This window comes from Trachypithecus francoisi, unplaced genomic scaffold, assembly GCF_009764315.1.
Source record: "Trachypithecus francoisi isolate TF-2019V2 unplaced genomic scaffold, Tfra_2.0 Lachesis_group8, whole genome shotgun sequence".
In the NCBI taxonomy this organism is placed as follows: Eukaryota; Metazoa; Chordata; class Mammalia; order Primates; family Cercopithecidae; genus Trachypithecus; species Trachypithecus francoisi.
This window is the reverse complement of record NW_022681473.1, coordinates 7,485,583-7,499,848: the sequence shown is the minus strand read 5'-3', so window position 1 is coordinate 7,499,848 and position 14,266 is coordinate 7,485,583. Positions and strand designations below refer to the sequence as shown.

At 51.5% G+C, this 14,266-nt stretch overlaps 1 protein-coding gene across 6 annotated transcripts in view; it reads right to left on the bottom strand.

Moving 5' to 3' along the window:
- Window positions 1-8,900, bottom strand: part of SPTBN2 (spectrin beta, non-erythrocytic 2) — a 43,864-nt gene extending 34,964 nt beyond the window's left edge. The window contains exons 1-3 of one of the 6 annotated variants that reach the window (XM_033204865.1): window positions 8,395-8,900; window positions 1,202-1,292; window positions 936-1,114 (exon numbers count right to left, since the gene is read on the bottom strand). In XM_033204865.1, the coding sequence (XP_033060756.1) occupies window positions 936-1,092 (157 nt within the window). In that variant the 5' untranslated portion in view covers window positions 1,093-1,114; window positions 1,202-1,292; window positions 8,395-8,900. Of the gene's footprint in view, window positions 1-935; window positions 1,115-1,201; window positions 1,293-6,855; window positions 6,952-7,815; window positions 7,981-8,394 lie in introns of those variants that run through there. The other 5 variants (XM_033204868.1, XM_033204866.1, XM_033204870.1 and 2 more) reach the window with 5 other exon arrangements.
- Between the last annotated feature and the right edge of the window lie 5,366 nt (window positions 8,901-14,266).

Here is a 14,266-nt window from a genome sequence, read left to right as displayed (position 1 = left end):
GGCCAGGTTTGGGAACCTCCCCCTTGGAGTCTCTCTTCTTCTAGGGGCCAACCCCACCCCCACTGGGAGCATCACCTCTTGGTGAGAATAGCTGGGGCCTTTCAGACTGGGTTGGGCTGGGCTGGGCTGGGCAGCTGGCAGGTCAATGGCAATGACAAGGGTGGGATGGAGGAGGAAGCCAAACGGGGTGGGTGGCCTTGGGGTGTGTGGGTGAGTCAGCCCCACGCCAGCCACTGGTGGTGTCAGGTGGCAGCCGCACTCTTGTTGCCATGACAACTCCTCCCCCGGAAGACAGGGAGGCCGTCAGACGAGTTTCTGCTCAGAGCAGAGAGCCCAGGCCCCAGGCCGTAGGGAAGGGCAGGGGCCAAGGCAGGCAGAGAGCACACCCAGGAGAATGGGCAGCTGCTGAAACCAGCAGCAGCGGGAGGAGGGAACCTGCTTCAGGGAACAGGCAGATGAGATAATGGGAGTAACAGGCGGCAGGTGGAAGGAACAGGTGGGGAGGGAGCAGAGGGGAAATACTAGACCCGGAACAGGTGTGGGAAATGACGGTGGAAATCAAAGAAGACACAACAAGGGCATGACAGGTAAGGGAGAGGTGGGCAGAGACGGGAGTGGCAAGAGTGAGAGTGCCGAAGGATGAAGGGACGTGACCCTGGGGGCTGAGGCCAGAGAGGGAAGCTGTTTTAGTCAGCTTAGCCAGTCCAGGGGCCAGTGCAGCGTCTCTATGCTTGGTGGGAGGAGCTGGGGAAAGTTCTGAATGGCCTGAAGGCTATTCTTGAGGCTGGATTTGGGGACCAGGGAATTGATAGGGTGTTCTGGGTCTCCCACTTAGAAAGAAAAGTCAGTCTTCCCATAAAGTTAAAGGGCTCTTCATGACAAGCTGACAAAGCCTCCTCCAGCATCCCCCCAGCTCGACCCTCCCCTGACCTCACCTGCCAGAGCCTTAATGCGAGACCTCTCAAAGAGGCGGGCTGAGCTGCTGTCATTGTCCCAGTCGGAGTCAGGAAGGTCCCAGCGGTTGTTGATGTCGCTGTACTGGCCCTGGATCTCCAAGCTGTCAAAGTCTGTGGGTGACAGAGTGCTGCTCATGGTGGTGGCTGGCTTTCTGCTCCTGCAAGGAGAATGCGGCCAGTGAGGGTTGTTGAGGGACCACTAAGCCCTCCACTCACCACCAGGGTCTTCTGTCTTCCTGCCCTACCTGTGCCCCGCTCTCCTTGTGGCCAGAGGCTGTGGTTGGCTGCTCAGTGGAAATCAGCCCCCAGAGGGAGAGGGGAAGCCACCAGGGAAGCCTAGGGACAGGAATACATCAGAAGCACAGAAAGTGAAACAGGAAGGGAGCAGCAGCTCAGAGTAATGCGGTGGTCAGGAAAAGCTCCAACGGCTTCAGGCCAGAGACGGATGGGTTTGGGGGCAAGGAAAGGGGTGATGGGCTTCAGTGCTTCAGACAGCAGTGTACAGCCCAGGATAATGCAGGGAGCATATATGGGGCCCCGTGGGCAATAATGCCTAGAAAGTGGCATTCTTTCCTTCCACAAACTGTCCTGAGCCTGTGATCAACCCAAGATGGCCTCCTCTACCCTGTCAGCAAGTTGAGATAAAAAGACCCAGATTCGTTGGGTGTGGTGGCTCACACCTGTAATCCCAGCACTTTGGGAGGCTGAGGTGAGTGGATCACCTGAGGTCAGAAGTTCAAGACCAGCCTGACCAACATGGTGAAAACCCATCTCTACTAAAAATACAAAAAATTAGCTGGGCATAGTGGCAGGCGCCTGTAATCCCAGCTACTCTGGAGGCTGAGGCAGGAGAATCGCTTGAACCTGGGTGCACCACTGCACTCCAGCCTAGACAAGAGAGCGACACTTGTCTTAAAAAAAAAAAAAAAAAAGGACCCAGTTTCTGCTCTTGAGTTAAGAAAAAGCTATGATACACCAGGAAGACTGATGTGCTGTTTGGCAAGTATGGATATACCAGGAAGATCGATAATGCTGTTTGGCAAGTGCCCAGGAGTTCAAAGGAAGACACAGTATGGTTCTCTCCCCTTCGTTTCCTTTGGTTTGCCACAAAGAATGTTAGTAAGTACTCAATAAATGTCGGCTGTGACACGTCCCTGCCACTGACATGCATCACCTCACCATAACTCCCCGTGGGGTGAGGGCCCACTATCATCCCCATTTCATAGATAAGGAAGCCGCACAAAAGACATTAAGTTGGCCAGGCGCAGTGGCTCACGCCTGTAATCCTAGCACTTTGGGAAGCCGAGGCGGGTGGATCATCTGAGGTCAGGAGTTCGAGACCAGCCTGGCCAACATGGTAAAACCCCGCCTCTACGGAAAATACAAAATTAGCCGGGCATGGTAGCACACGCCTGTAGTCCCAGCTACTGGGGAGGCTGAGACAGGAGAATCACTTGAACCTGGGAGGCAGAGGCTGCAGTGAGCTGAGATTGCACTACTGCACTCCAGCCTGGGGGAGACAGAGTGAGACTCCACCTCAAAAAAAAAAAAAAAAAAAAAATAAAAAATAAAGACATTAAGTTACTGGTTCAAGGTCACGCAGCTGGAAGAAACAGTGCTGGGTTTTGAAAAGTTATTTCCGACTCTGGGGACATGCTCTTAAACGCAGCCTCTTGAACAGAGAATATGCACAGGTTCCTCAACCGTCCTAGAGGCCTCGAGTCCTCCCCGGAGGGATGAGCAGCCATGGCTCCTGCCTAGGGCCCAGGCTGGGGAAATGTGAACCACGTCTGCTTAACAGCACTACTTATGGCTCTAACTTACGCAAACACACTCTGTCCTCAAAACTAACAAATGAGGTTCAGAATAGCTGCTGGGGATTTAAAAAAAAAAAAAAAACACCTCTACTGTCTAAAGTTCTTGCGTAATTCAGCACTCAGCAGCCATTCGAGAGAGGGGAGGGGACTGGGTCTGTAACTTTCACAAAACCCCCCAAAATTTATCCTGATCCCTACTTCCTAGGACCAGGGCTGTGGTCTGGTAGCCTCAGGTTCTGGAAAGGAAGGAGGTATGGAGAAGAGAGAAGTGCTGGGTGGTGAGACTCGGGTAGGTGGTGGGACCCATGGGCATACAAAGGCAGGACCTGGCTTCCATCATTAACTAATTCCATGAAGCTGAACCTGACCTGCTTGAAGGCCAGGGTTGTCTGCCCCTCCCCTTTCTCCTAAAGAGAAAATGTGCGCAAGGATTTTTCTTGGGAGGAGCATTAATGAGATGCAAGGGAGCCAAGGTCTAAGGCTTGTAGATTTGGGCTTTAATTCCCTGTAGAAGGAAAGGGAGCTTAATTTCTACTAGGCCTAGGACTCTTCTCATTCAAAATCCACCGTTTCTCCCCACAGATTCTCTGGATTTGTTCTGTAAATATTTATATAAAAATATATTCTAGGGCAGAGTTGAATCACCCTGAGCAAAGAGCGCTGTGGGCAAGGCATGACCTGAACTAGTGTCACCTAATACTCTCAGCTTCTAGACGGGAAAGTTAGTCCACGCCTCAGGACCAAGTATAATTCCACTTCTCTCAGCCCCTCAGATTAGTGCTTCCTAACCAGCAGCCACACTTATGCTCAGCTCTGGGATGGACGTCTCCAGCACTCAAACTCTCCCTGCACAGACAGACCTGCCCACAAAAACGCCTACACCCAAGTCCCACCCTGCCCCTGCTTCGGTTTCCATGACCCCTTACTAGGAGTCACAAATGTACCAAGGCTAGCCCCCGGGAGTGTTTTGCTGGGCCAATAAGCTATTTTTAAATGACTGATTTTTTGGCCAGGTGAGGAGGCTCACGCCTGTAATCCCAGCACTTTGGGAGGCCAAGGCGGGCAGATCACCTGAGGTCAGGAGTTTGACACCAGCCTGGCCAACAAGGCGAAACCCCGTCTCTACTAAAAATACAAAAACTCAGCTGGGCGTGGTGGCAGGTGCCTGTAGTTCCAGCTACTCAGGAGGCTGAGGCTGTCAAGTCGCTTGAACCCGGGAGGCAGAGGTTGCAGTGAGCCAAGACTGCACCATTGCACTCTAGCCTGGATGACAGAGTAAAACTTGTCTCAAAAAAAAAAAAAAAAAAAAAGAGAGAGACTGATTTTGGATTCCTTTAGATGGGTCTGCATTGTCTCTCTACAGGCCCAGCCACTTCACATACTATGTTACCTGCCTGGCCCCAACTGCTGAGGTTTGCAAACCCAGCCTCATATATCTTTGTACTCCACAAAGAGCAGAAACTCAAAGAAGCTAACCATCTGACCCTGTCTCCAAACTCCAGTATCTCTGAGGCCCCTGCAAGCTGCAAAGAACCTAAACATGGACTGCTTTGGCTTGTTTTTGGGGCTCCAACTTGGTCCTCCCAAGGGGAGGGGCAGACAACCCTGGCCTTCAAGCAGGTCAGGTTCAGCTTCATGGAACCAGTTAATGATGGAAGCCAGGTCCTGCCTTTGTATGCCCATGGGCACACACTTCCCCACTTACCCGAGTATCACCACCCATCACTTCTGTCTTCTCCACACCTCCTTCCTTTCCAGAACCAGTGACTGCCAAGACCACAGCCCTGGTCCTAGGAAGTAGGGCTCAGGAGAAATGCAGAATTGGGGGTTTTGTTAAAGTTACAAAGGGGTCCAATTGGGAGCCAGACCCTCCAGGGAAGTCCAACTGTTAGAATGTCTCTGTGGATTCCTACCATTACCAAGAGAAAGTATGGAGCTAGAACCTCCTCTTCCCCCAGATAAAACCTCGGCCACTTAAATGCTCCTCTCCCCAAAATGAATTTGAAGCATGCAAGCTGTGTGTCCTGAGTTTCCAGAAATGCTGTGATATGGATAAGGAACCAAGCTGGCACTGGTGTCCTCAGATCACAGACCCCCACAGGGCCACCATGTTGTGACTCCAGGGAGTTTGTTCCCACAGCCTTCCATGTGAATGGTGCTCTCTGGCATTGTTCAGCATGTGGCTCTGAGGCTCTGCTACCTCTGTGTCTTTGAGCATTCTGGCTCTGCAGCTCCCTGGCCTTGTGGACAATATGCTGTGTTCTCAGCATGTATCCCCTGCTGCCATCTCTAGATTCCCACTGATTTCTATTTGTATTTCTCCTACACATATCCAGCGCTGGTTTCTTGCCACTGAGTAGATCATTCCTCATCTATGACCAGGGTCTCCATGCTCACACTTCCTTAGTTGGCCAGCAGCCCCCCAGCTTTATGACCTCCTGTCTCTCTTGAAGCTGGAGAATCCTCAGTTGTCCTCTCTTCCACGGATTCCTGAAGTCTGGCAATAGGGCGGTGCAGTAGCTAATCCAGATTACAGTCTCATCATACCTTATTCTTAGCAATTGACCTCAAGGCCAGGCCCAAGTAGCTTACACTGTTAGTGCTAGAAGAATGCCAACCCCCGCCAGCTGCAGGCTTGGGGTCCTGCTGGAATCTATGCTAGGTGCTGCTGGAGGCAGACTAGGCTCACGCGTGCTGATCCTTCAGGGCAGCTTTCCTCTCTTTCAGCTGATATGTTAAGCTAGACATCCTATACCCTGGGCTAGAGGCTGCCTTGTACCCTAATTCTTCCTCTCACTACATCCTGCTCCTGACGAATTCTTTCCCTCCCTCAGAGTTGATCATTCCCTCCTCTGTGCTCCCAGGGCCCTTCGGCATGCAGCTAGTATTGTACTTACCACATCGCATTACAGTTAGTTGTTTACATGTCTCTCTGCCCACTCCACATTTAACTCATTGAGGACAAGGGCTGTTCACTCGTTTTGGTGTTTTTCCAGACTCAGTACAATAGATATGCAATAAAGAGATATTGAATGACTTGACTATAATTCATTTTTTTGGCTATCGAATTAATGTCTTTCTTAGGACTAGAGAGAAGCTCAAGGAAAGAATGAACAGGACATGGGAGAAGACCTGCTCCTGGGCTGGAATACTTTCAGGGTTGAGCTCAGCAGCTCAGGACTGGGGATTCTCAAACTTCCATGAATCACAACAACCTGGAGGACTGTTAAATCACAGGTCACTCCCAGCATCCCCCAGCTGCTGAGTCGGTACTCTGGGAATGGTACCTGGGAATGTGCATTTCTAACCTTTTCCCGGGTGACACTGAAGCTACTGGTCTGGGGACCACACTTTGAGGGCCACCCTTGTCCAAAGATGGGAAGCAGCTGGAATTGGTTAGAGGAGCCATGAGTGCTGAGAAAACACAAAGTTTCAGGGGTGAGTGTGACCCAGGGTTAGCTTATTGGTCTGCTCAGGCCCTACCCCACACTAAACTCAAATATCACTTCGCCTCAGAAGCTCAGCCAATGAGAGAGGAAGATGAAGATGGAGTAGGTACCAGAGGTAATGAAAGAAACAGTGCTGATGCCCCAACAGCGAACTGCAGATATGCGGGAGGAGGACGGCAGAGCTAGAGAAGTCATGGGAAGGCAGAGTTGAACAAATGACAGCGGGATGAATAATAGATTAGAAGCAATGAGGACTTTGGCAAAGTTCAAATCTTATTTGCTTCTAAGTATAAATGGGTGGACTGGCAGAGAGATAAAAGGAAAAAAAGTCACAAATCAGCTCAGGGTCCCCAGGAAGGCAAGAGAAAGATGGGCCCCAGGGCAGAAAACAGGAGAAGGCAGGAACAGCAAAACCCCAACCCACCTCTCAGACTGTGTTCCTGATCAAATCCCTCGGAGGAAGTTAGGAACTGGGCTGAAGAGGGGGACCGAAATTTTATTTTCTCTTCTAGAACACTCCAGTTATGGCAGATTTATTCAAATATTCAAATTCTTCACTCCCTTGCTACCTCCCTTCCCCAAGCCCGGGGTCACATCAATTTTTCTAAGGGAAGAATCTAAACTCCATCCTACCGTCTCCGCGGCCAATCCTTTGCCCTTCTGAATATGCCAAGAGGTTGCCCCACACCTCAAGCTAAGACACATATTTGTAACTCACTCTGCCCTCTTCACCTTCAAGGAAAACTGGTTTGTGGCTACCTCTGCCCATGCCTGAAACCCCCGGGCTCTCCAGCGTTGAGGGCATGTAGCAGGTTAAGACCGGGGCAAGCCTGCACCTCACACAAGCACGCAATGTCCTGGGGTCAATGGGGTAAAAGTTCCAAGCCGAGCGGAAGGTAAATCATGACTGTGGCGCCGGAGCTGGAACACCCCCGCGAGCAGGCCTCGCCGGGTAGTTCCGTGCGGGGCGGACCGCACAGCCCTATCAGCGTCCCGGCCGCAGAAACGCCGCACGCGGCCGCTTCCCCGCCGCCCGAAGCGTCTGCGTTCTCCTCGGGCCAGTTCCGGCCACCACAGCCAACCGCGTGCCCCTCTCCCACACACTGTGGGGGAACAGAAGGGAGCGCGGGGAGCCAGCTGCCAAACAGGCGAGGAGGAGCCCACGCGGCTCCCGGGAGGAGGGAGCCGGGCTCCCGTAGCCCGCCGGACAGAGGCGGCCAAGCGCGCCCCCAGCACCTGGCCCGGCGCCGGCCCGTCCGCCTCGCAGCCCGGGCGACGCGAGAGGCCGGCGCTGTCAGACCCGCTCTCAGCCTGGCCGCGAACGTGTCCGTCAGACCCAACTGTTCCAGACTCTTCTCCCAGCTCCAGAGAGGCCCGAATCCCCCACGGCCTTGGCCCCCACCGCCCTCTCCCCGGTACCTGTGTGGCTGGCACGGGACCCTCTCCGTCCCGTCCCCGCCTGCTCCCGCCCCGGGGTCCCGGCCGCCGGGACCCGACCCCGACCCCGACCCCGACCCCGCCGCCCGCACGCTGCAGCACAAAGCGCGCCGCCCCGCGGGCCGGGACAAAGCGGGCGGGGGCGCCGGCACCTACCTCCGCGCGGAGCGGCGGCCGGGCGGGCGGGGGCGCGGCGGGCGGGGGCGCACCGGTAGTTGCCGCGCCCGCAGCCCGGCCGCGACAGGAGGTTGCAGGCAGCGGCCGGGCGCACCGCGGGCGGCGGGCGGGCGCTGTCACGGGGCGCAGGCGGCGCGGGGGGCGCGCGGGGCGGGCGGCGGCGGGGCGCGTGGCGGTGGCGCGCGGGCGCGAGCGGCGGGACTGCGGCGCCGCGGAAGGAGGACAATAGCCTCCCCCTGCCGCAGGCCGCCGGCTCCCGCGGGAGGCCCGGGACCATCTGGAGCCGGCGGCCCCGCGGGGCTCGGGGCGGGGCCCGAGTCGCCCCTTCCCCGCCCGGCGCCATGGCAACCGCGGCCCCTGTCGGTGCTCCCCGCCGTTCCCCGCCCGGGGTCGTTGACCTGCTCCGGGGCGAACGCGGCGGCAGCTCCGAGGCCGGTTGCCGAACCCCAGCCACCTTCCGTGCGGGTTCCCCGCAAAACCCCGCCTTCCCGTCCTCTCTGGCCCCAGATCCCCACCACAGCTCACAGATCGTGGTCTCCCCCGATTCGGACACCTCACCTTTCTCCCTATTCTGCTTTTCCTCCAAAATTCGTATCCCCAAGACACGCGATCCTTCCTCTAATGACACTGCCGAGACACGCGATCCTTCCTCTAATGACACTGCCGACGAGGTTTCCCGAGATCCAGCCTCCGTTCCCCTTTCCTCTCCGGGCACCTCCAGTCCGTCTTCGCTAAGCATTCCTCTCACCAGTCCCCTCGCTCTCGCGTCCTCCTTCAGGCAGCTGGGCCGGCTCTGCCTCCCAGAACATCTCCATGGCACAGTGAAGATTCGCCTTCTACACAGATCAGATGCTCGGAACAGGCATCTCAGCGCTTCTCAGCTCCTCTCATTTATCAACCAGGAGAATTCCGGCCTAGTCACCGTCTTGAGGGGGGTGGGGGTGGGGGCAGACATTTCTAGGCCTGGCACTGGGTTTCTCCTTGGTTTGTTAGTGTCTGGGTGGTCTAAGGTCCTTAACCAAGGTGAACTGCTGCCTGCTTAGGAGAGGAAGGAATTATGCCCAAATCATGACAAACTCACAGAGTGCCAGGTGGGTGCTAAAAGCGCATCATCTCATGTGACACTCCCACCCCCACTCCAGCTCTGAGAAGTAGGTGCTGTTTTTCCAGATTAGAAAACTCAGCTCAGAGATGAACCAGTGGTAACAGGGTGAGCTTTGTACACAGCCGTTAGTTTATGTACTGCCCCTGAAGATGTGGGCCCATTTCTATCCAGGGAATGCCTGAAATGGCCAACTAAGGGCACTCAAAGAACGGGCTTTGAGCGAATTATTGGATTTAAGGTTTTATAATAGCTTAATGAGTAATTTAGGATTTTGCTCCTTTCTGAAAAGGTATGCATACTGAAACAAATATATGCAATTGAAGGACTTACCAGATACGGTTTTCACAACCCTAACTAGTGGTGTCATCTACCTGGCCTTGGTTTTCCTAGTCTATAAAATGGGCTGGGAGGAGGGTTGGGGAGTTCCACTGAAAGATTACTTTGAAGTTCTCTCCTAGCTCTGATATCTGTGCTTCTGCCACAAAACTGGAACTGGTTTTCTGGTGTGTACCTCACAGTTAGCTGCATTTGAGGCTATTTATGATTATGATTATGATTATGATTATTTTGAGACAGAGTCTTGCTCTGTCACCCAGGCTGGAGTGCAGTGGTGTGATCTCGGCTCACTGCAGCCTTCTCCCCCCAGGTTCAAGCAATTCTCCTGCCTCAGCCTCCCTAGTAGCTGGGATTACAGGTGCATGCCACCATGCCTGGCTAATTTTTGTATCTTTAGTAGAGTCAGGGTTTCACTACATTGGCCAGGCTGGTCTTGAACTCCTGACCTCAGGTGATCCGCCTGCCTCAGCCTCCCAAAGTGCTGGGATTATAGGCATGAGCTGCTGTGCCTGGCCTGAGGCTATTTATTTTTTTTTTTTAATAGCCACTCTTTCAGGCAATGGCATTGTAAGGTAATGGCATTAAAGAAACAAGGGCAGGCCGGGCGCGGTGGCTCAAGCCTGTAATCCCAGCACTTTGGGAGGCCGAGACGGGCGGATCACGAGGTCAGGAGATCGAGACCATCCTGGCTAACATGGTGAAACCCCGTCTCTACTAAAAATACAAAAAAACTAGCCGGGCGAGGTGGCGGGCGCCTGTCGTCCCAGCTACTTGGGAGGCTGAGGCAGGAGAATGGCCGGAACCCGGGAGGCGGAGCTTGCAGTGAGCTGAGGTCCGGCCACTGCACTCCAGCCTGGGCGACAGAGCGAGACTCCGTCTCAAAAAAAAAAAAAAAAAAAGAAACAAGGGCATAAACTGCAACTCTTCCTAGAGGTAGGAGTACATGTTGGTTGGTTCAGGGGGAAGCAGGCACCAACTTGTGCATGACGGTCATCAGGGACACTTGGTCAGGGACATTAAAGCTGATGGGATGAGAATCAGCTGCCCATGGCTGGGCGCAGTGGCTCACGCTTGTAATCCCAGCACGTTGGGAGGCTGAGGCAGGTGGATCATGAGGTCAAGAGTTTGAGACCAGCCTGGACAACATGGTGAAACCCCTTCTCTACTAAAAATACAGAAATTAGCCAGGCGTGGTGGTGGGCACCTGTAATCTCAGCTACTCAGGAGGCTGAGGCAGGAGAATCGCTTGAACCTGGGAGGCAGAGGTTGCAGTGAGCTGAGATCATGCCACTGCACTACAGTCTGGGTGACAGAACGAGACTTCATCTCAAAAAAAAAAAAAAAGAGAAAGAATCAGCTGCCCTGCCAAAGGAACTGGAACCACCAAGCTGCTGCTGCTGTACTGGTTATGGGAACTGAGGGTCACAGTGACAGCCTATAATATTGTGACCCAATTAGAAGTCAAAGGTATTAAGTCTTATGATTAGCAAAATAATATATTTGTAAAGTTATTTCCTATTTTCAGCATTTCATAATCCTTCAAGAAGACTTGTAAGATAAACATTCTCATTCTTATTCCATTGATAAACAGACTGATGTTCAGACACCTAAGTAAATGTACAAGTTCACAGAATTAGTTCATGATAGAAACTCCAGGTCTTCTGAATCCTGATATGTTCTTTCCTCTCTGCTAGACAGGGAGTATAGCAAAATGGTTAAAAGCATTGATTTTGGAGTCAGACTCCTTGGGTTTAAACTGTAGTTCTGCCACCCACTCACTGTGTGACCTTGGGCAAGTTACCTCCCTAGGATTCAGTTTCCTTACATGCAAAATGGTACCATAATGTGGGGAACATCAAATGAGTTATTGCAGGTAAAGTAAGAACAGTGCCCAGCACATAGTAAGCACTTAACCAGTATCAGCCATTATGATTTTACCATATTATTTCCCATACTGTTTCCCGATTTGGAGAGGAAGCATGTTGAATAAACAGAGCACTGAGATCGCCTATCTCAGCTCTGTGACTCGGTTGCTTTGGAAACTTGTTATTTTGCTCTGTAGTGAACCAGCACAGTCAATGATGAAGAAAACATCTGGTTCCTTCTTACTTGAGTTGCAAAAGTGAATGGAATGATGTCCACCAAGTTTGTTGAGCTTCTCAGTGAATCCACATTTGCTGCTTACATTATCAAGATTCATGGAAAGGTCTCAGCTCTGCCCACCAAACATACATACATAGCTAAATTCTCAGCTCTTGTTTCTATATCAGGGAAGAGGTGTCTCTCCTTCCACCTAAGATGGGTTCTTCTGGCTCCTATGGTAAGTCTCATCCCCTTCCACAGCCTCATGGCCCTCACTCCTCCCTCTCTGCTGGCTCCTTCCCATCAGCATTTAAACATGCTCAAGCATTTGCCAGCTTAAAAAATAATCAAGAAGCCCTGATCTCCCTCCATGCATTCCCCTTGCTCTTTATGTTCACAGTCTTCCTGAGTCATTTGCACTCATTGGCTTCACTTCCTCGCCCCTGTTCAATCAAATATTTATGCAAAAACTGTATGGCTAATTATATGCCAGGCACTTTGCTGGGATCTGGGGACATAATGATGAGTAAAATGCATACTGTCTGTTTTCTCTCAGAAGAGCCTGTGGTGGGATTGACAAACATTAATAAAATAACCCAGCAGATATATAACCACAAAGTACAATGAGTGTTATGAATGAAAAGTTCAGAATGTTAAGAGAATTGAACAGAGTCATAACCTCAGATCACCTGAGCTGAGATCTGAAATATGAGAAGCATTAACTAGACAGAGTGGGGAATAATAATAGCTGTTACTAACATTAATGTGGAACTGTATTTCTAATACTTTACACATAACATTTCATTTAATCCTTTATAACAACTCTGAGAGGTAAGTATTAACCCCATTTCGCAGGTGAGGAAACGGAGACATTGAGAGATTAAGTACCTTACTCAGGGTCATCAAACCAGGCAAGGGTAGTGCTGGGATTTTAACCCAATCTGACCCTTGAACCCGTACTCTTACCCACAGAGTGAATGGCTAACAAGCCTGATGTTGCAGGACACATGGTGTACATAAGAAACGGAGAAGAGTCTGGGCGCAGTGGCTCACTCCTGTAATCCCAGCACTTTGGGAGGCGGAGTCAGGTGGATCATGAGGTCAGGAGATGGAGACCATCCTGGCTAACACAGTGAAACCCTGTCTCTACTAAAAAAATACAAAAAAATTAGCCAGGCGTGGTCTCAGATGCCTGTAGTCCCAGCTACTCAGGAGGCTGAGGCAGGAGAATGGCGAGAACCCAGAAGGCGGAGCTTGCAGTGAGCCGACATCATGCCATTGCACTCCAGCCTAGGCAACAGAGTGAGACTCAGTCTCAAAAAAAAAAAAAAAAAAAAAAAAGGAGGAAAGAGGCAGGGCACAGTCGCTCACGCCTGTAATCCCAGCGCTTTAGGAGGCTGAGGCAGGTGGATCACCTGAGGTCAGGAGTTCGAGACTAGCCTGGCCAACATGGTGAAACCTCATCTCTACTAAAAATACAAGAATTAGCCGGGTGTGGTGGCAGGTGCCTGTAATCATAGCTACTTGAGAGGCTGAGGCAGGGAGGCGGAGACTGCAGTAAGCTGAGATCGTGCCACTGCACTGCAGCCTGGGTGACAGAGCAAGACTCTGTTTCAAAAAACAAAACAATACAAAAGAAATGGAGAAAAGACCAGGGTGCAGGGAAAACAGGCGAAGAGGGAATGTGTAGAGAATTGCGGCTGGGGAGATAGGCAAGGGCTAGATCATGCAGAGCTTTTTATGTCATTTGAAGAATTTTGATTTTCACCTTTAGAACTTTGAGAGACTATTGCAAGGTTGAAATAAGGAAGTGATAGGATCAACTTTGTATTTTAAAAAGGTTACTGTAGCTGCTATGGGGGGAATAGGTTACTCCAGCTGCTATGGAGGGGTGCAAAGACTGGTGTGAGAAACCAGTTAGGAGGCTACCACTGCGGGTAGGGTGAGAGAGAAGATGGTAGCTTGAACTCAGTTGCTGGCAGTGGAGATGGAGTGCACAGGTTGAAAGAATTGACCAGATGTGGGCTGGGCGCTGTGGCTCACACCTGTAATCCCAGCACTTTGGGAGGCCGGGGCAGGCGGATCACGAGGTCAGGAGATCGAGACGATCCTGGTTAACACGACGAAACCCCATCTCTACTAAAAATACAAAAAAGTTAGCTGGGGGTGGTGGTGGGCGCCTATAGTCCCAGCTACTTGAGAAGTTGGCGCAGGAGAATGGTGAGAACTCGGGAGGCGGAGCTTGCTGTGAACCAAGATCACACCACTGTACTCCAGCCTGGGCAACAAAGCCTCAAAAAAAAACAAAAAACAAAAAAAAAAGGAATTGACCAGATGTGGTGATGGAATAGATATAGGGTGGTGGTGAGGAAAAAAGGTTGGTCAAGGATGGGGTGTGCAATTAGAATAATGGAGCTACTATTTGCTGAGATGAGGAACACTCCAGGAGAACCAGGTTTGGGTGGAGAAATTGTTGGTTTTGGAACCTGGGTTTGAGGTATCTTTGAACCAATCAAGTGGAGATATTGAGTAGTCAATTATATATGGGCAAGGACTTTAAAGGGGATGTCTGGACTTAATATATCCATTTGGAATACGTCAGTGTAGAAATATATGGTAATTGAAGGGGATAGATGAGCATTGATATAATTGACTTAATCCAATGCAATAGAACTTCCACTGTAAAGCTACTTTCAAGAAGGTTGTCAATAATCCTATTGCAAAATCCAGCTGTTAGTTTCCAATTGCTCTCTTACTTCTCCTCTTGGCAGCAATTGACTCTAATTATACCCTGCTTCTTGAAATTTTCTTCTTTTGATATGGGGTTGCCATTCTCTTGGTTTTCCTTCAACCCCTGTGGTCCCTTCTCTGTTTCTTTTGTGGGTTCCTTTTCTGCTTGTCACTTAA